A 21,483-nucleotide genomic window follows, 5' to 3' on the forward strand; every position below is an offset into this window, starting at 1 on the left:
ATTTATAGTGGACAGGTATTATTATATCCTGTGAGTCAATAAAAGTGTTTATTAATTTTGCTAAGGTTTTTGTAATATTCACCTGTCCCTGAAATTATAATTAATACCTTTGCAATCATACAGTGAAAATTATCTAAAATATTCTTTATAGTTAGAAATATTATGGCTGAAAATACTAGTATTTTACTAAGGAGAAAGGTTATCACTGCAAAAATTATATTATTGAATAATTAATCATTATCTCTTCTATGGCCCGTGGGATGAAAAATTGTAACTAGCTTTGATTGGAAAAAATTCAACAATCAGAATACTTCCAATTGTAGTTCTGTCTGAATCTATCAGAACAAAACTATGGGAAATCACATGATAGTATGAGATGTGACTATCCATGCAAATCTGATACCACCTCCATATGGTAGTGGAAATCTCAATTTCAAGTCACGATGTGTACAGCAAATGGGCTAGTGGGAGGAGGAGGAAAAAAAAAAGTTCAGTCATTATGATAAGACAAGTATAATGTAGATGACTGGATCAAGAAGATGTGGTATATATACATAATGGAATACTATTCAGCAATCAAAAAAGAAAAATTCATGTCATTCGCAGCAACATGTCTGAAACTAGAAGGAATTATGCTTAGTGAAAAAAGTCAGAAGGGAAAAGAAAAATATGGAAATGTTTCACTTATAGGCGGAATATAGGAGCACCAAATAAGACATCAGGGTAAAAAAATAATAACAGTACAAAACACAACAAAGCAAAAGCAGACAGACAATTATAAATCAGAGACATCCTGCAGGGGAGGAAGAAGGAGAGGGATCAGAGGGAGGGAGGAGCACAGGGGACTGTAGTGATGGTGCACGGGTGCACTGGTAAAAGAAATTCGGTGGGGACTACACCTGAGGTGGGAGGAGTAAACATTGTTCGCTCAGGGGGCCAAGTGAGTCTTGGTTTAGGTGACACAGTGATGGAGTTCTTCGGTTTCCCAAGGAGGCTTCAGGGTTCCAGTCCCAATGGACAGCATGTGGCCACAAAATGAATACGATTTTGCCACAAAATTTAGAATTTTTTTGTCTTTTTTTTTTTTTTTTTTTTTGTGAGACCCTCGCCAGTGGCCAGGGATCAAACTGGTGCTGCAGAGGCTGCGGGCAGCCTCACAACCCAGCGCTCAACCGCTGCGCCACCAGGGGAGGCCCTTTTTGTTATTTATGTAGTCTATCTATTTGAAGGAAGCAGGACTGTAGTTTCTAGGGAGGACACACTGAGAACAAGAAGTGTGTACCCTGTGATAATGCAGTAGCTGAGGAGCCATCAGTCACTCAGACAGCGAATCTAAAGTCTGGTGATTACTAACAGAGGAAATTCAGAGACTTATATGGAATTGGGGCTAGAGGAAAAGAGAAATGTAAAAGAGAGTAAAGATAGGTATATAGTATGTTTTCCCACATAGGTCACTCACTATATTTTTGATATTCTATTGTATACAAAATAGGGAAAATACAACATTGACTTGTTGAAATTAATTGCCCTTTTTTGTCCTCATTTCTTTTGTCTTTTGTGATACAGAAATGACTTGTAATTTTCTTAGATTACCAGTCATCTGTTGATAAATTCTGAATGCCATGTGAAACTCATCTAGTAATAGGATAATTTTTTTTTTTTTTATAGAGGCATGTTTTATTTATTTATTTGTTTGTTTGTTTCTTTGTTTATACATGCACTGGGTACAGTCAGAAGCGCGGGAGGGTGAGAGAATTCACCAGAGCCAGAGCGGGGAGCAGAGCAGGCAGAAGGACCGAAGTACACTGCTGAGGGGAGCAGCGGGCGGCAGGAGAGGTCTGCGCGCCATGTGGGACCCTCCTCCGGTGGCCGGGGAGCAGCCGGGGATCGAACCGGCGCCGCAGAGGTCGCCGGCAGCTTCCCAACCCAGCGCTCAACCGCTGCGCCACCAGGGAGGCCCTAGTAATAGGATAATTTTTAAAGTGACTTAAGGTGGTGTTTTATTATCACAATTTTCATATCAACAGCTTGCTTTATTTTTTCATTCCAGGGATTTTTTCAGTTAATGTGCAGTAAAAGCTGCTGTGTTTATTTCCATAAAATTTGTTGGAAAAAGTTTAAGAATTTAAAATATCCAGGTGAAAATGATCAGGTAGTATATCTGTTTTACCTTTAAAACTTAACTACAGTATTTTTCTACCATTTCCTCTTTCCCTTTCATTTCTTCTTATTTACATCCTTCCTCCTCCTTTTCTCCCTCCAGTTTTCTTTCCCTTTTTTTCCTGATATTTTTCTCATCACTCTTCTTTGTTCATCATTGCCATTTATTAAAAAGATATTTATAGGGGATACTCAGGTAGTTGCTTTTTCTTAGTGATTACTGTTAATTTGTTCACTTCTCTTTAGAAGTTTAAAAATATGAATATTGTTGCATATATTCACATAGTGGACATGAAATCAAAGAAAAGAATTCCTTAAAAAACAGAAAGGAAAACTATACAATTTTAAGTCTAGCTTCTATTTTAAGGATAGAGAATAATGATACATTTTGTAGTTTTAAAAAAATTTTATTTGTAATTATTTATAGTTACCTGAATTCATGTTACTAAGTTGATTTCTTTGCCACTAAAATTGAAGTAGAAATCTAAAGTCCAATTCTATATTAATTACTTTAGTGAACTAATGACCACACATTGGGTCTATGTTTCTTTCTAGAGTATTTACGTTGTACAAAGACAGAAAAATTTTATAAAGCAATTGTGGAGCAGCAGAGTATTGTATATGGAGTTGGGGGATCTGGGTTTAAGTCTAATTATTTTGAACTGGTAGTTTAACCACTGTAAGATTCATTTTTTTCTTAGCCCTAAAGTGAGAATAGTAGTATATACTTCTCACAAGGTTGTTGTGAGAAAGGACAGATTAAAAGAAACTTGCTTTGTGTACTGTAAAAGTCATTGTATAAAGCATTCACTTTTTAAAGCAGTGTATAAATACTTTTCACTTTCTTTAATTGTTATAATAATCAATATTGTTCAGCTTTAGAAAGAAAAGTACAGGAAAGCTAAGTAACTTAGCAAGGCAAGGAAATGGCAAGGTCAGAATTCCTTTTCCCTGGAATTCATGTATTTGATAGAAATTCAGTATTCCATTTTTGCTCATACTTTATGACATTTTACTTGAAATTTCTTTCCCTTGTGGCAGCAAATACATTATAGGTTATAATATAGTTACATGAAGATTTTGAAGTAGACCTGGTGAGAGAGAAAAGCGTGATCAGCATTTTGAACAGGAAATCCATTGATCAATTGGACTATCTTTGAACAGCTGAGTCTCAAACCTTTATTTATATCTATTTTACCATCTAGCAACATCTGTTTCTAACTCTAAATATAATCAGATTTTCACACCACTGATTTTTTGTTTTTATATTTTTGTATTTTTATTGATAATTTATTGGCTTTTCTGTTGATAATTACAGAGTTTCAGTGGAAAAAAATGTTTGAAGGAAGGATGTACAGGTGACATGGTAAGGATGCTACAATGTGATGTACCTGGAATTGTTAAAATTTTGGTGAGTGTCTTTTACCTTTCTTCCTTTCCTTCACTAGAACAATAGCTTTGATTTCAAATAGATTTGGGAATCATAAAAATAGTATTCTAGTCATATTCTCTCTGGTGGTGACCAAGCTCTCTGAACTTTCTATTGCTTTGATTTCTCCAAAGTTGTATTTAAGTAGTTCTTAAGGGTAAGTTTTTTTTTTTTAACTGAGAGACACATATATCTGCATAAAGAAACAAAGCAAGCCATGCCTATACCAATGAGCAAAGTCTGTCATGAATTTAAAATAATATAATTCTGTGCCACCTAAGTGATTTTAAGATGTTCTGAAATTCATTTAGTCTATAAGTATCTTATCTGTAATAATATCTATATAAAAATCACATGCAGTATTTGCACATAAATGTGCTCAAATGGCATCCATTTTTTTTAACTAGTGAAATCTTACTGAATTTTCAATTTATAAGTAAATATATGAGAATTATAACTATATTAGAATATTTCTTTAAACATACTGTTTTTGTGTTTTATATTTGGCATTTAATGTCTTTTTTTCAAATGTTAAGGCTAAAAGTAACAATAAAGAATTTCCAAAATTGAACTACTTTAGGGCTCTTTTTTTCTATCACTTGCAGTTTGAAGTTGTGAGAAAGGATGAATATATAACCATTGAAAATTTAGGAGCCAGGTAAGTTTCAAATAAAGTATTCTACTTTTTTTCTGAGCATGTATATATTTTTCAGTTGCTTCTTTTTTGTGTTTCTGTTGTTGCTGGAGCGCCAGTAAATTTAAAAAGTAGTACTAATTGTGTGAAAAATTGCATTTAATTGACATTTGTCCTCTCCTCTTTCCCCACTTTGTATACATTTGAATTTTAAAGCAGGCAAGGAAAAATTATGTTTATATTTTTTGCCTTTAAGTATGAAAATCATCCTCTCCTGAAAAAGAAACTTGTTTTACAGTTATTTAAATTAGGTCATTATGATATAAAAATCTTTCTACTAGATTTCAAAACTCACACAGGCATCTATCCTTGTCTGACAGTTATCACCATAGTTCCTACATATAAGAAATAAACACAGAAAACTGTATTGCAGAGCAATGTATAGTATAAGTTGGGACTTCATAGAGGTATAGAAGTTTCAATATAAAATGTTTCCGTAGCCCATTGACTCTCCTTTTTTCCGTTTAAAATATAAATGTCTAGCATTTTTCAGTCTACTAAATACATTGTATTGATAGCTAAGGCATCAGTTTTCCCATAGGAAATCCAAATCTTTTCAGCATATCTACAACTGGACTTTCAAACTTTCTTCCCAACTCTTGTCAGTACCTCTTTTTAAACTTGATTAATTCAACTTCCTAAATATATTTAGAAATGCTTACTAACATTTGCCCCCATACTTCCAGTAAACTTAATGAAGTTATATTATTTCTGAAACAGCTTGGAATTCTGAAACAGCTTCTAAATTTGTCTTTGTTTTTAGTCTTACCTTCCATCTTTTATTTATAATGCTGTCTAAAGCACTTTTCAAAATGAAAATTGGAATATATTACTTCTTTGCTTGAATATCTTCTAGATTCTTCTCATTGTTTATAATTAAGTTCACACTCCTTAGCTTGGCTCTTCAGTCACCTCGTTCCTGTTAAACTCACTATAACAAGTGAGTTCCTGTTCAACTCACTGTAACAAGAAACTCACTATAACAAGTGTCATTCTCTTGTCATTCACATGTGTGTGTATGTGTATATATGCATATATACACATATATGTATATATGTATACGTATACACACACACCTGTTAGATTGAGATTCTTTTAGTTTCTTGAGTGTGCCGTCAATTTTACCTCCAGGCCTTGCCTGGAATGTTTTATGCCTTTGCCTAGTTAAAACTTCTGGAAAGACTTATATCATGTATTCCCTCCACTTTCCCTATCAAATCATTTACTGACTTTTGTTATATTTTCTCAACTGTTTTCTCCATTTGACTAAAATGTTAATGGACTTTATCTTGCTTACTAGTATATATTTCCAGTACATAGCAAAGTACTTGGCACATAGCTGGTACCCAATAAATACACAACCGATGTAGAGAGTCAAAATTCCATTATTTTGCCATGAGTAGTATTACTTTTTTTTATTGATAGGACGTTCACTTGGATATGAACTCTGAACTCTTTCTTGGATGGTGGGTCCATTATTAACTCAGTTTTTTTCTTTTATCTTCACCGCATTGAGTCTGTGTTTCATAGCCAATCAGAGATGTAGCTAGAAAGAATTTGGAAATCTCTTGACAGTTTCTCTTCTGGGATTCCTCTTACCTTAGCAGCCATAATTCCATGGCTTCAATTTTCTGGTTTCTTTAGCCAAGAAGACTTTCTTCCCATCACATGACACTTAGCTCTTAGCTAAAAGCTCTAAGATTGGTGATTTTACTAATGTATTTCATGTGGTTGTGTTTGTTCCCCTCTCCTCTGAGCACATCCCCAGCAAAATTGGTCTATTTCTGTCCAGTTGCCAACACTTTCAGGATTTTTTTTTAATTTACCCAGGCTTTATAGTTGTTTTCTGTGGGAGAATTTGATAACTATTAATCGTTCTTACCACGGAAAGTGGAAAAGTTAGTTTATGGGGTTTTATGAATAAAAACCTTTTTAAATCTTGAAATTCTTTGTTTTTATTAAAATATACATAGAAAAATGTACACAAAATATAAATACAGAGATTAACAAATTGTAAAGCACTCTTGTGAGTTCCATTCAAAGCAGCAAATAGAATTTTGTGAGCACTTGAGAAATACTCGGCATGTGCCGCTTTTCCCAACTCTTTCTCCCTATATAACTGTCATCCTAACTAACTTTAATGGTAATCATTTCCTAGCTATTCTTTATAAATATACGTATTATAAATGCATTTCAAACACTGAAGTTTTTTGTAGGTCAATTTTTTCCAAGGTATAGTTCACATACAGTAAAATTCGCTCTTTAAAAAAACACATTTGGGGGCCTCCCTGGTGGTGCAGCGGTTGAGCGCTGGGTTGTGAAGCTGCCGCCAGCCTCTGCAGCACAGGTTCGATCCCCGGCCACTGGCAAGGGTCCCACATGGCACGCAGACCTCTCCTGCTGCCCGCTGCTCCCCTCAGCTGTGTATTTCGTCAATCTGTCTGTTCTGCTCTCTGCTCTGGTGAATTCTCTCACCCTCCCGCGCTTCTGACTGTATCCATGCTTGTATTAATAAATAAATAAATAAATCTGTAAAAAAAAAAAAAAAAAGAAGCTAAAAAAATTAAAAAAAAAAAACAACATTTGGAAATTTCTTTGTATATTTGTTTGCACCAAATATCTTTTGTAGTCATTCTCTTCCGTCAACTTTCAAACCCTGTTGTAACCTGTAATATTGCTTTATTCTGATTGTTCTATAGTAGGAAAGATTTTTGTGTTTTTTTGCGTAGTATAATTCTTTTGAGAGTCATCCGTGCTGTTGCATATATCAGTAGTTTACTTTTGTTTGTTGCTGAATAATCTTTCATTGTATAGATCTACTACAATTTATTCACTCAACTGTTGACTTTTAAATTCTTACTGGATTTTGGCTCTTCCAAATAAAGCTGCTGTAAATGTTCACATGTTACTCTTTCTGTAGACATTTGCTTTGGGTAAATTCCTAGGAGCAGGATTTCAGAATCATATAGTATGTGTTTAATGTTAGAAGAAACTGTTAAACTGCTTTCAAAGTAACTGTACATTTTGTTATTCTCACCAGCAGTATTGGAGAATTCTAGTTTTTCTGCATTCTCTGTAGTACTTGGTATTATCAATTTAAGAAATTTCAGGTGTACAGTATTTTATTGTGATTGAATTTGTATTTGCATAATGGTAATGAGTGAACGTATTTTCATGTATTCATTTGCCACCTGTGTATCTTCTTTGGTGAATTATCTGTTCAGAATTTTGGCCCATTTTTCTCATTGGATTGTCTTATTTTGAGCTATTAGGTTTCTTCATATATTCTGGATACAAATGCTTTATCTAATATGTATTAAAATAATTTAGCCTATTGTTTTTTATTCTCTAAAAGGTATCTTTCAAACTGTAGAAATCAATTTCTATGAAATCAAATTTTTCAATTATTTATTTTATGCTTCATGCGTTGTGTCCCATTTAAGAAAATTTTGTCCAACCCCAAATCACAAGATTTTCTCCCGTATTTTTACATAAGGATCAACATTCACTCCATCCTATATGGATCCCTAGATGTTCTAGCACTATTTATCGAAAAGACCATCCTGTCCCTATTAAATTAGTTGGGCACCTTTGTTGAAAACTAATTGGTGCTACATTCATATATGTAGTCTATATCTGAAGTCATTTCTCTGTTCTGTTCATTTACATATGTTTGTTTACCAATATCATGCAATCTTAATTTCTAAAACTTTTGATTATCTTTTGAAATTACATGGTGTGTGTTCTCCAACTTTATTTTTCAAAATAGTATTTTCTAGTCTAAATCCTTTGCTATCCCATAAGTCTTAGAAATACAAATTCCTCCAAACTTCTTGCTAGTATTTTGATTTGGATTACATTTAATTTGATTAATTTGAGAATGATTTACAGCTTAGCAGTATTGAGGCTTTCCATGAATTAACATAATATAAAATTTTACTTAGCTAGTACTTTTTTTTTTATTTTCTCTCCTTTTTTTTTCTTTTAAAGATTTATTTATTTATTTATTTATACAAGCACTGAGTACTGTCAGAAGCAGAAGCGAGGGAGGGTGAGAGAGATCACCAGAGCCAGAGTGGGGAGCAGAACAGGCTGAGTGATGAGATACACTGCAGAGGGGAGCAGCGGGTGGCAGGAGAGGTCTGCGCGCCATGTGGGACCCTCACCCTGCGGCCGGGGATCGAACCAGTGCTGCAGAGGCTGTGGGCAGCTTCGCAGCACAGCGCTCAACCTCTGCGCCACCAGGGGAGGCCCTTAGCTAGTACTTTTTGATCTAAGAATCGTTTTGTAGTTTTCTGCAATCTAGTTATTTGTGTTATATAGAAATGGATTTATGCATATTGTATTTGTATCCTGTGACCTGATATTTAATAGCGTTAATATAATTTTGTAGATTCTTTGAAATTTTCTACAATTGATCATGTTATCTGATTTGTTCCTATCTATATGCTTTTTGTTTATTTTTCTTTATTTACTGCAATGGCTAGGTCCTCTGATTACAGTGTTGAAGATCAAGTGATGAGAATAGACATCTTTCCTTTCTCAGATCTTCAAATCTTCTGTTTTTAAATCATTTAATATGCTATATTAGCTATAGACTTTTTATAGATGATCATTTTCAGGTTGAGGACATTTTATTTTTCTGAAAATTTTTATCATGGATATTGAACTGATGCTTTTCTGTGCATGCATTGAGATAATAATTTGGTATTCTTTAATCTTACTGTGTTGAATTATATTAATTTATTTTCAAGTGCTGATTTAGCCTTGCTTCCCTGGGGTAAATACCAGCTGATCATGATCTATTCATGATCTATTTACAGACCTATGTTCCTTAACAACTGGGATATATTCTGATAAATGTGTCTTTAGGGGATTTCATCATGTGAATGTCATAGAGTGACTTACATAAGCCTAGATGGTATGGCTTTCTACATACCTATGCTATACATATACACACATGTATATATATAAATATGTCTGTGTGTGTGTGTATAGGCCTAGGTCATGTATATGTTATTGATCAAAACATTATTATGTAGAATGTGACTTTTTTTTATATTGCTGCTGGGTTTTTTTTTATTGGCTATAGCTAACATATAACACTGTAAGTGACTATAACACTGTAAGTATAAGGTATACAGTATGGTGATTTGATAAATGTAAATATTATGAAACTATTAGCACAATAAGATTAACGCATCTATCACCTCTCATAGTTAATATATCTTTTGCCATGTACTTCTCGGTACTTCAGCCTTACCCTCAGATTCTGGGATTTCATAAAGTTCTCCTGTGTATGGATCATTGCTAATTGGTCTTGTGGGAGGGACTGAAGTCTAGAATGGCCTATCTTGATATCACTTCACCATACTGGTGGTATTAAAGAATTTGTTCATAACAGTTTTTAAAATGATAAGGCAGACTTTATTCAGAAATATCATGATAGGTATAGGGACTGATACAATGGGGTTTTGCTATAGGGGAGTGATGGGAATTTATAATTAAGCAGTGGGGTGGGTATCAGTGGGTGGAAAATTACAAAGAAGAACCATCAGAGGTGATTCTTTGCTAAAATAACTTAACAATATTTTTGCTCGAAGTAGATAGGATAATTATGTATTATTTGGAGGCTGATAAACGTAAGCATAATTCAGTTTTTTCTGTTTTAAACTTCATATACATTTAAACATTTATTTTTTATGCTTTTTAACTATTCATTGCTTCTTATTCATTCTTACTGTTGTTACAGTTTTTCATTTAGTTGCTCTAATTTTATTGCAGGGCTATACTACTTTAATTATTCTACTGTTAATAAATGATATGTGTGTTATTTCCAATATTAAGCTTTAACAACAGTGCTACAATGAACATTTCTGTACAGTTATATTTGTGCAGAAAATTTTCCAGAAAATATAAACTTGTCGGGCCATCTATGCATCTCTTCAACTAAATTGTTGCCCACAGTGGTATTAACACTTACACTCCTACCAGTACTTTAGGAGAATTCCTTTTACTCAGTATCTTTGTCAATATTTAATATTATTAGAATTTAATATATTTCCAATGCAGTAAATGTTTATCACTGTTACGGTGCTGCTGGAGTTGATGACAACTACCAGCATCTATGTTTATTAAGCTTACATTCTAGTATTGTCCATTTATTTTATTTCCTGAAAGAGTTCTCATTTCAAAGTTGAGCCACAAGTCTCTTCATGTTTCATAGCAACGCTTACCTGGTATTTAGTCTATTTAATAAACATTGTCACTTTTCCCTCCATTTCCCCCTAACAATTTGCATTAATAGATATCAATTTTTTCTTTCTTTTTTAAAATTACTAATCACTAAATGAGTTAAATTTTCTTGGAATATTTATTAGTAAAGAGAGTCTATGGTAGAGGATAGCCTGGGAAGAGGTCCAGTTTTGTGTTTTTGTATTTATTTTTTTTAACCACACAGCCTTCTTGTAAATAGACTAATCATGAATATTTTTTGTGTGAAGTTTAGCAATTGTACTTGCCTTTCTAACTCTAATCAAAATGACTTTATGGGCTTGTCAGTATTGGTAGTTTTTGTTTGTTCTTTTATTTTCTTCGTTTTTAAATTCTTTCCAGGAATTGGAACAAAAGGAGAAGAAAATGTTCAATTAGCCATGTTGGTACCTGAAATCTTGACTGACTTTGGCATTGACTGTAACAATTTTTTTTCCACTTGCAGTTATAAAAAGTTGATGTCTCTGAAAATAACTGATACCGATATAAGACCGAAGATCAGTTTAAAATTTAGTGGAAAAGGTATTTATTTTCATATATCTCCTATTGAAAAGTTTGTTAAAATTTTTGAGTTGCTCTGTCAAGTGTCATGCCTTTAATAACCAGGTGTTTACATGTGTTTGTAATTCACTGGCCTTACACTAGCAAGCATCACTTGCTGTAGCCTAGAATTTATGGACAGAAAGTTCAGCAGGTGTGTGGGTCTCACATACCATCACATCCTATAGAAAGGCCTTCTAGGTTCAGTATGTAACTGTGACTATAGAATGAGGTTGTTCCTCATCAATCCTCCTCCTTTGTATCATTCCCTATTGATGGAGTAAATTGGAAGAAATGGACATTATAGGCTTAAGGCCAAGTAATATAAGTTTAGGAGCCAGCTATTTAGTGTGTTAGAAAATGCCAGCTCTCAGCACTTGGAGACCTTAAGGGATCCTCTGTCCATGGAAGAATAGTTTGGTGGCAGTATTTCTTGCTAGGAGGGAAAATAATGTACCTCATCCCAGCCAGCTCTTTATTGGCAACTCAGAGAAAACCCTCTGGGTCATTTACCTTATGGCCTTACTTGCCTAAACGGTGTATGTCAAGTTCGTCAAACAAAAATATTCATTTAAAAATCTCTTCAAACAGAATCATGAAGAATAATGTTGAATTTTCATTTTTGATATTTACACAAAAATATGACATCATATACCATATTTTTACTACTTTCTAATTAACCTTATATACTTTCTTCCTTTAAAAGTGCAACCAACGCAGAAAAATACCAAATATCAAACTCCTGCCTTATTCCATTTCCTTGATGAAATACCTTCTTCATCATTAATTTATATTTTTTGAGATGATAAGAACATGATGTTCATGAGATTATTGTGTTTCAAAATTTAGTATTTATTGGAATCATCTGATGACTTTGTTAAAATATAAGTGCCAATTCAATAGCTCTAGAATGGGGCCTGAGAGTCTGCATTTCTACCAGACTCCCATATGGATGCTGATGCTGCTGGTCCGTGAACTCTATTTGACATTGAAAGGCATATATCACTTTATGTTTCTTGATATAATTGTGCATTGTCTAATAAGGTAGCTAGCCATATGTAACTATTTAGTTTAAATTAACTAAAATTAGATAAAACTTCAGATTTAATTCTTTTATCAGACAAAAAGCATTTCCATTGTCCAGTGGCTAATAGATAGTTCAAAGGTAAAATATTTTCACTACAGAAAATATGATAGTATCTGTGAGACAGTGCTAATTAAGATAAAATATAATTGCCCACTTAAAGTATAATTAAACACTGGCAGTTACCATTCTTGAAAGTCTTGAATTTCCAAAGGCCTAATACTTTCATCCCACTTGTTCAGTAAATGAATAAAACCCTGGTTGGTTGAGAGACTTATATGGTAATTAGTCTTTTTGATTACTTTTGATTGGGAACACATTGTTTTCATCTGGATTTTCTGACAACTAGACAGTAGCATGCTGTTGAGCACTGAGTATGGCATAGCACTGTTCTATATTTGATTCTTTTGGACTAGTCCCTCTCCTACAGAAGTTTAGAATGTAATGTAGGAGATCACATAGAGAAAGAGCATTAATGTGAAATGTTTTCACTTTTTAAAATTCATTTTCAGATGAAATGCCTATCTTCAAACTTGATTATAATTATTTCTATCATCTGCTTCATATAATTATTATTTCTGGTACTGACATTGTCCGGCAAATATTTGATGAGGCTATACCACCCCCTCTTTTGAAAAGAGAGCTTCTTATACACAAGAATGTGCTGGAACCCTACTACAACCATCTCTGGACCAATCACCCCTTGGGTGGAGCATGGCATCTGCTTTATCCCCCAAACAAGGAGCTTCCACAGTCCAAACAGTTTGACTTATACCTCTTATTAGCACTCATAAAACATTTGAACGTATTCCCTGCACCCAAAAAGGGCTGGAGTATGGAACCACCATCTTCTGATCTCTCTAAGTCTGCAGACATCCTGAGGCTGTGCAAATACAGGGACATCCTCCTTAGTGAGATTTTGATGAATGGTCTCACTGAGTCACAATTCAATTCAATTTGGAAAAAAGTTTCAGATATTCTTCTGCGCCTTGGGATGAAGCAAGAGGATATTGACAAAGTGAAGGAGAATCCTATTGAGAATCTCTCTCTTGATTACCATCAGCTGTCCATCTACCTAGGCATACCAGTACCAGAAATCATCCAGAGGATGTTATCCTGCTATCAACAAGGTACACAATAATTATTTACTTCAGCCAGTAAACTGAGTGTCTGCTTTGTACCAGACACAGTGCTAAGTGCAGGATATTTAGTAACTCACATTCTTGGGAAATTAAACTTATCGAGAAGCTAATAGAAATTACAGTGCTAGAGATATTTCTAGAACACCATGAGAAATCCTAGCTCAAAAGTGTCCTGAAAGCCTGGAAAATATAATATGTAAGGAATTCTTAAATAACATGTAAAAGTTAGTCAAGTGAAGAAGATGGAGAAGGATGTTTCAGAAGGAATCAAGAACAAAGGTATAGAAACAAAAACATACTATAATTCAGGGAACTGAAAAATTTGACCTTAACAGAGTAAACTAGGAAGAATTTATAGAGAAAATACATTCAAGAGGACGTCTCTTGCCTTTTGAGGAGTTTTGTTTTCAGAAAGGAATTGTGGAAGATTTTTAGGTAGAGGTGCTTTATCACTTGTAGAAATTAACAGTGCCTTAAAATCATGAAATACAGATATAGTATGTTTCAAGGATTTTTAGACACATTGGGTTATGTTTCTCTTCCTTTCTAGCAGAACCTTAACATTTAAAAATTTGTTAAATAGGGCCTCCCTGGTGGCGCAGCAGTTGAGCGCTGAGTTGCGAAGCTGCCTGCAGCTTCTGCAGCGCCAGTTCGATCCCCAGCTGTTCCCCGGCCACCGGAGGAGGGTCCCGCATGGCGCGCAGACCTCTCCTGCCGCCCGCTGCTCCCCTCAGCAGCGTACTTCGGTCCTTCTGCCTGCTCTGCTGCCTGCTCTGGCTCTGGTGAATTCTCTCATCCTCCCGCACTTCTGACTGTACCCAGTGCTTGTATAAATAAATAAATAAATCTTTTAAAAAAAATAAAAATAAAAATTTGTAAAATGACAGCTATTGTTATGTGTAATTAAAAAAATTAGATTGATCTTTATGCAAGTGTCTAAGATCAGCAGTGGCCATTCCCAGACACTGCCTGTTGATATAAGAAAGACTTCAGACACCCTTTCTTGCATTACAGGATAGTTTCTCAGTTGTCATGGGAAGTGAACTGAAGGTATGTCAGCAATTTTTAAAGCCTTGCTGTAGTGTGCTAGGTATCTTTTCCTGGTCCTAAGGGTCCTAAGTTATTAGTCATATTTCCGAGGGAGCAAATGATAACCACACTGAAGTTATATTTTAAATATACAACTTCCCACATTTCTATTAATTATTGAAAAGATCCAGATTTTCTTCAGAGATAATTCAGGTCTTTTGCTAAACCTCTGGGTTACTATTGCTTCCATCTTTTCCCCTGCCTAGCCTTTAAGAGCTTTCTCTGCACATAAAAAGCATGATGATACATGAAATCTGGCAAAAGCTTTTTTTTTAAAGATTTATTTATTTATTTATACAAGCACTGGGTACAGTCAGAAGCGCAGGAGGGTGAGACAATTCACCAGAGCCAGAGCAGGGAGCAGAGCAGGCAGACCGACGAAGTGCACTGCTGAAGGGAGCAACAGGGGGCAGGAGAGGTCTGCGCGCTATGTGGGACCCTCACTGGTGGCTGAGGATTGAACTGGCGCTGCAGAGGCTGCGGGCAGCTTTTCAGCCCAGCACTCAACCACTGCGCCACCAGGGGAGGCCTCTCTGGCAAAAGCTTTTGACTTGTAAATTGGAGGATTTTTTTTTTTTTTCACATTTGCTCTATTTAGATTAAATAACATACTCATGAGGATAAAGGTAATATTTGGAAAGTGCTTTGAGCACTAAATAAATTCAAGGCATTTCAAACAATTCTCATTCAAGTAGTCTGAAGAGCTTATTGGTCATTTCCCTTTAATAGAGGCTTGTTTCTTTATAAGTGCATCTATATCTTAAATATCTTCCCTAGCTATTACAGTTATGTTTTTTATTTGTATATCTGAGTTTTTGACTTATAGCCATTGTCTCCACTAATCTGTACAAAGGTGGTCTTTTTGTCCCCCACCACTTAACCTCCAGACCTAACACATCCTGATAAACTGTGAGTGCTTAATAAATACCAATGAGGAGAAGGAGTGCTGGTACACATAAATTCATATTCCTACAAAGACTTAAACTTTCAATGGAGGTTTGCTTGACTATTTAATTGACTATTCATGACCTTGGACTTGTAAATCATAAGAATTTGCTGCTTGATTTAAAGTGCATACATTCTGGGCATTATCTACTATGAACTCTCAAAATTTTATTTACTTTTCTTTCTCTAATTATAGGCTTTATTATCTTTATGTTAAAATTTAAAGATTATACCTTGTTTAATCTGGCTTTGTGAGTGGTTTGTTATTTTTACAGTTACAAAATTGGCGCAGTAAAAATCTTTTGACTTTTCTTAGTCCCAGGCAGATATTTGTTGGTTGCATTTGCAATTATATATCTAAATTTTTTTCTTTGTGCATTATAGGAATTGCTCTACAGTCAATAACAGGCAGTCAACGTAAGTATACTTAAAAACAAAATTCTTACATAAACTTTCAACTTGGGATGCTTAAAAGATACCAGCAGTAGTTTTATTTGCTCAGATAAACTATTAAATATAATGAGTCACTAAAGCTTTGCAGATCATATTGCTGAAGTTCTACTGGTCAGCTGATTTTACTATGAACCTCTTTACTCTACTTTGTCCTAATGTGTGTTCCCCAGCATTTACTCAAAGGCACTATTTTAACTTTTTGACACAGGACACTTCAACAGGTTAAAACCCCAGCTTTTTTCTACCTGCTCATATGATACTCTTAACTTATGTAGCTTTTATCTGGTTAACTACACATTGTTAGGCTATATACTTTTTTGCTGGGTCATGAAATGTTAATTTTTAAATTTCCATTTTTGTGGTTTTTTTTTTTTAAATGTTACTTATTTTACAATTAAAATTATACTTAAAAAGCCATATTATGGGTTTTGTTTGGAATAAAATTATTCTTAAAAAAAAAAAAAACTGATACCACCTACTAGAACAAAAACAGACACACAGACCAAGAATCAAATAGAAAACCCAGAAATAAATCCACATATTTATGGGCAACTAATCTTTGACAAAGGAGCAAAGAATATGCGGTGGAACAAGGACAGTCTGTTCAATAAATGGTGCTGGGAAAATTGGACTGCTAGACAATTTTGAAAATTGAAGCTAGACTACTACCTCTCACCATGCACAAAAACCAACTTAAAATGGATAAAAGAATTGGACATAAGACCTGAAGCCATAAAATATATAGAAGAAAATATAGGCAAAACACTACATGAAATACAACTCAGTGACCTCTTTAGACCCATCCCCCAAAGCAAAGAAAATGAAGGAAAAGATGAACAGCTGGGACTACATCAAAACAAAAAGTTTCTGTACAGCAAAAGAGACATTCATCAAAACAAAAAGATACCCTACTGATAGGGAGAAAATTTTTGCACACAATTCTACTGATAAGGGACTGATCACAAAGATCTACAAAGAGCTGAAACAGCTCACAAGAACAAAGTAAACAATCCTGTCAAAAAATGGGCAGAAGAGCTAAAAGGACACTTCACCAAAGAGGAAATGAAACTGGCCAACAGGTATATGAAAAAATGTTCACCATCACTGTAATCAGGGAAATGCAAATCAAAACCACAATAAGATACCACCTTATACCAGTGAGAATGGCATATATCAAAAAAACAGGCAACTACAAATGTTGGCGAGGATGTGGAGAAAAAACAACTCTCCTACACTACTTGTGGGAATGCAAACTGATCCAACCACTTGGAAAGCTGTGCAGGGTGGGGGATTCCTCAAACTACTAAAAATGGAGCTTCCATATGACTCAGCAATTCTATTCCTAGGAATCTACCCAAAGGACACAAAAACATTTAATTCAAAAGGATACCTGCATCCCTATGTTTATTGTAACATGTTTTATAATAGATATGATATGGAAACAACTCAAATGCCCAAAATAGATGACTGGATCAAGAAGATGTAGTATATATATACACAATGGAATATTACTCAGCAATCAAACAAATAAATGCATGCCATCGCAGTAACAGGAATGGAGCTGGAAGGGATTATATTCAGTGAAATAAGCCAGAAAGAAAATAAAAATATTGGATGGTTTCACTTATAGGAAGAATGTATAGGAACAAAATAAAGAATCAGGGGGAAAAAGAATTATAATAAATTAAGAAATAAAATTAACAGGCAACCATAAATCAGAGACATTCTGCGGGGAGTGGGGGAGAGGGAGTAAAGAGGGGAGGGAAGAGCACAAGGGACTATGGTGATGGTGCACAGGTGAATTGGTGGTGGGAATTATTTGGGGACTACACCTTAGTGGAGAAAGCAAACATTGTACAAAAAAGAAGAATGATGTAAAATATGAATAAAGTAAAATTTAAAAAATAATAAAAGAAAATTAAATGAGGGGGAAATAAAACCTGATACTATGGGTTTTGTTTGGACCATCTGTAACCAGTTAGATGAAATCCACAAGTTTTGATATTGAATCTCTGGGGCAGTGTCATGGGACATGGTGCCAGAAAAGAGGTCATATGTAGGGGACTAATACCCATTCAGACCTTTGGCTATGAAAAAGAAGAAAAAAAGGAAAAAAATAGATCTTCTAGCTTTTTGGTTTTTATGTTCTAAAATAATACTAATTGCGTTATTAATAGAGTCAGTGTCTGGTTTAAAAACTTAGTATTTAGAAACTTAGTATTAAGTTCTAGAATATCTAGTACTAGAGTCCACTTAAGATCATAGAAAAATACCTTAGCATTTGCATTTATACTAATTAACTCCAAGCTAGTATATGCACATATTATTTGATCATTTATAATCGGGCTTTTCATTTTGACCCTAGTATTTCTATTTCTGGGATAGTGTTTTGAAGTTAATTTTTAAAGTAAATTTATTTATAATAGTGATAAAAGATTAAAAGTGTGTGTCCATATTTTGAATATTTTGTCTTTATATTTAGGTATTGAAATAGAAGAGTTACAGAATGAAGAAGAATTAAGTCCACCTCTCATGGAGTACAACATAAATGTGAAATCAAATCCTGAAATACAGCTAGCAGAAATGAATAAAGATGAGGCATCAATACCCAGTGAATCTTCAACAGAATCTATTAAAGATCTCCAGGAAGTATAAGCTCTCATTAATATTTGAATTAGAAGAACATAGTCAGGGCCTTTATTTTCCTGCATGTGCTATACTTAAATTATCTTGGACAATCTTAGTTTATATTTAGCATAGTATTCACATAGACCTTGAATTGGAATAGTTCCCCAGTACTTACTTCCATAATCTTTCCTGACTTAACCATCTAATTTGCCAACATTTTTTGAATGCCTTTTATGTGTGAGGCATTAAGCTAGATTTATGAACATGTTTCTTCATCCTAAGTGATAGGAGTAAATGAGGGAGGTTAATAGGAAAAAGAAGAAAGCATAGTGAGGAATAGAAGAAGGAAGAAAATAATACTTAAATGTCATTTGCATAAAGGTAAAATTTAAATTATGCAGGATGGACTGCATATTTCTTTATGGATAAGTGGTCACATTTAATATAGTCACTAAATTCTTCATAGGTTTAATTTTTCACCTGTGTAACCGAACATGTTGATTTTTAAGAAGTGCGTTACTCTTTTACTCATGTATGCACATGTACAAGTGAAGATCTATGAGCTTTTTTCACTGACATTATATATTGTCTCTTTATACATCGATGATTTCTTCAGAAGACTGAGGTTAAAGTAAAAATTAAAATGAAATTTTCTGTAGAATTATGGAAATATTAGGTGTCAGTGGTTAAAAGAAATGTATTTTGCAAAATAACTCATTGTTCAGTTTGAATTGCATATTAAATAAATTATTTATTTCTTACCTTTCAGGTTAAGAGTAAACAAAAGAAAAAGAAAAAGACTAAGAATAGAAAGGTAAGGGACTGTATTAGCATTATAATAGGTGGATATATGATTATGGATACTTAGATTTCAGACATGGCTTCACTGTTAGAATTTAAAATTAGTCCAAATAGACATAGTATAAATGACTTATCCATAACAATAGCTTATTGAATCTATGAGTAGAGAGAAATCCATGTATGTTAGATCTTGAATGATTTAAACTTGTGCTGTGCCCTACTTTACTTCCCTAAATCAAAATTTGTACACTTAACTATACAAATAAAGAAACTGAGTTAGTTTCTTGGGGATTTCATTAATTTCTGCATACCACTCTCACTTTAAAAATGCCTATTCAGTGTTTTAAAAGTAAATTCTCATCATATTGTTACTGATATATTCCGAAGTATTTTTCAAGACCTTAAGAAATTTTAATTTTCTTCTTTGTGTCAAAGACGCTGCCAAAAATGCAGTAGTGTACAAAAATGGTAAAAATGCAAGAAGCTTCTTTCATGCGTCTTCCTTGCTTTGTGCCAGTTGGAAAATGAAGAATTTACTAACAGTAGCACTGTTTGAGGAAGATTTGTTAATTACCTGGAAAATTACAGAGGAAAGTCGTGTGGGGTGGGGGGCACGGAAGGATGCTTTTTTTTCCATTCACAGCACAATTGAGGGGAAGATAAAGAGATTTCCTATACACACCCATCCTTCTTATATACCATCTTTCCCCATTATCAACATCCCCCAGCAGAGTAGTACAGTCATTATACTGATGGACACCCACTTTGATGTATCATGATCACCCAAAGTCCATACTTTACATTTTGGTTCATTCTTGATGTTGCACATTCCTATGGATTTGGACTCCATGGATTTAGATTTGGGTATTTTTTTTTTAATCAAATATAGTTAACCACTATGCTGTGTAAACTTTTGGTTAAAAAAAAAAAATGTTTTTGCCCTGAAACATATATTTAAAATCTTAACACTGAGTAGATAAATTGTTATAAACTGAGTGAGAATATTTGTCAACTACAATCTGGTATCCCATGTTATTAGTCATTTCAAAGAATATATAATTTTAATCATAAATAAAATTGAAGATAATGAAGGTAAATGTATAAAATATATACTTATTGAGGTCAAGAACAAAGTAATTATATGCTAATCAATAAAATGTCAGTATCATTTTCATATTTGTCATAATCATGTTATAACTTTTGAAAATTAAATTTTGTTTTTAAAAGAGATATCATTTTTTCTTTTAGACAGTTCTTGTCTGATAAAGTGCAGTCTAGTTTGTTAGGTTAGCTGGTATTTTTCATTTTTGCCAAAACATTAGTAATTCTCTGTTCTAATACTACATAATGCTGGCACAGGAAATCTACAGCTGTCAGACCACAAATCTGAGTTCCAAGAGTAGGTACTGTTTGTCTTTGCTTCCAAAAAAGTTAAAATATGGTAATACTCAGATTCCCAATTTTTAACTAACTGGAAAGTTCTACTTTTATATATAATTGGAATTAAACAGGTAATAAACACAACTGGAAATAAATGTAAATATCATTCAAAAATTCATATGCTAATAATATTACATATTATTATACCCCACATAGATGGGCCATAAGCACAGGGGGTTTGATGGAAGGAAGAAAAAATGTATACAGTAATGCTCTCCAGGATATGACCATCTGGGTTTATGAATCTTACAAAGAAGTAACAGTAAGAAGGTCTTAATAAATATTTACAAGATCTCATTTAATTGAGGTTTCTGAGACATACTAATTTTTTGATTTAAGCCAAATGAGTTTGTAATTAAAAAGACATGAGTAAATTTTATGATCACTTCTAACCTGGGTTTATATGTTCCAGTGAATTAGGGGCAGAGATCACTGACAATACTCTTCTCAGAATTTCTCTTGGGTGGGAAAAAAAAAAAAGGAATAGAAAAGTGAGGTAAAGCAGATGAGAGCCTTTTTATGAAGTCTTGGGGAGAAAAGAAACATGGCAAAAAATAAACTAAATCCTTTGAATTGGATATCCTCTCTATAGAAGGAACGTTGCTAAGATGTAAGAAAAGTTTGCAGATATACTGGCATGACACTGTCATGGGAAGAACTAAAAGAGAGTTTCATAAATACTTAACTATACTAGTTATGTTCCTTATGAACTAAAGGCCTTTTCAACTCATTTATTTAAGTACACAGTTATATAACCTATTTAAGAACCAAGGCAGAGTCAACTCTAATTTGTAGAATTAAATTG

At 33.9% G+C, this 21,483-nt stretch overlaps 1 protein-coding gene across 1 annotated transcript in view; it reads left to right on the plus strand.

The window, feature by feature from the left end:
* DZIP3 (DAZ interacting zinc finger protein 3) overlaps positions 1-21,483 on the plus strand; it is a gene marked incomplete at both ends in the record, with an annotated part of 78,415 nt that overhangs the window by 19,558 nt on the left and 37,374 nt on the right. Inside the window, 8 exons of the mRNA XM_084231707.1 lie at positions 2,051-2,152; positions 3,479-3,571; positions 4,195-4,247; positions 11,002-11,078; positions 12,693-13,310; positions 15,741-15,773; positions 18,292-18,458; positions 19,207-19,251. Coding sequence (XP_084087833.1) covers positions 2,051-2,152; positions 3,479-3,571; positions 4,195-4,247; positions 11,002-11,078; positions 12,693-13,310; positions 15,741-15,773; positions 18,292-18,458; positions 19,207-19,251 — 1,188 coding nt within the window. The remainder of the gene's footprint in view (positions 1-2,050; positions 2,153-3,478; positions 3,572-4,194; positions 4,248-11,001; positions 11,079-12,692; positions 13,311-15,740; positions 15,774-18,291; positions 18,459-19,206; positions 19,252-21,483) is intronic.

Source organism: Talpa europaea (genome assembly GCF_964194135.1).
Source record: "Talpa europaea genome assembly, chromosome: 4".
NCBI lineage: Eukaryota > Metazoa > Chordata > Mammalia > Eulipotyphla > Talpidae > Talpa > Talpa europaea.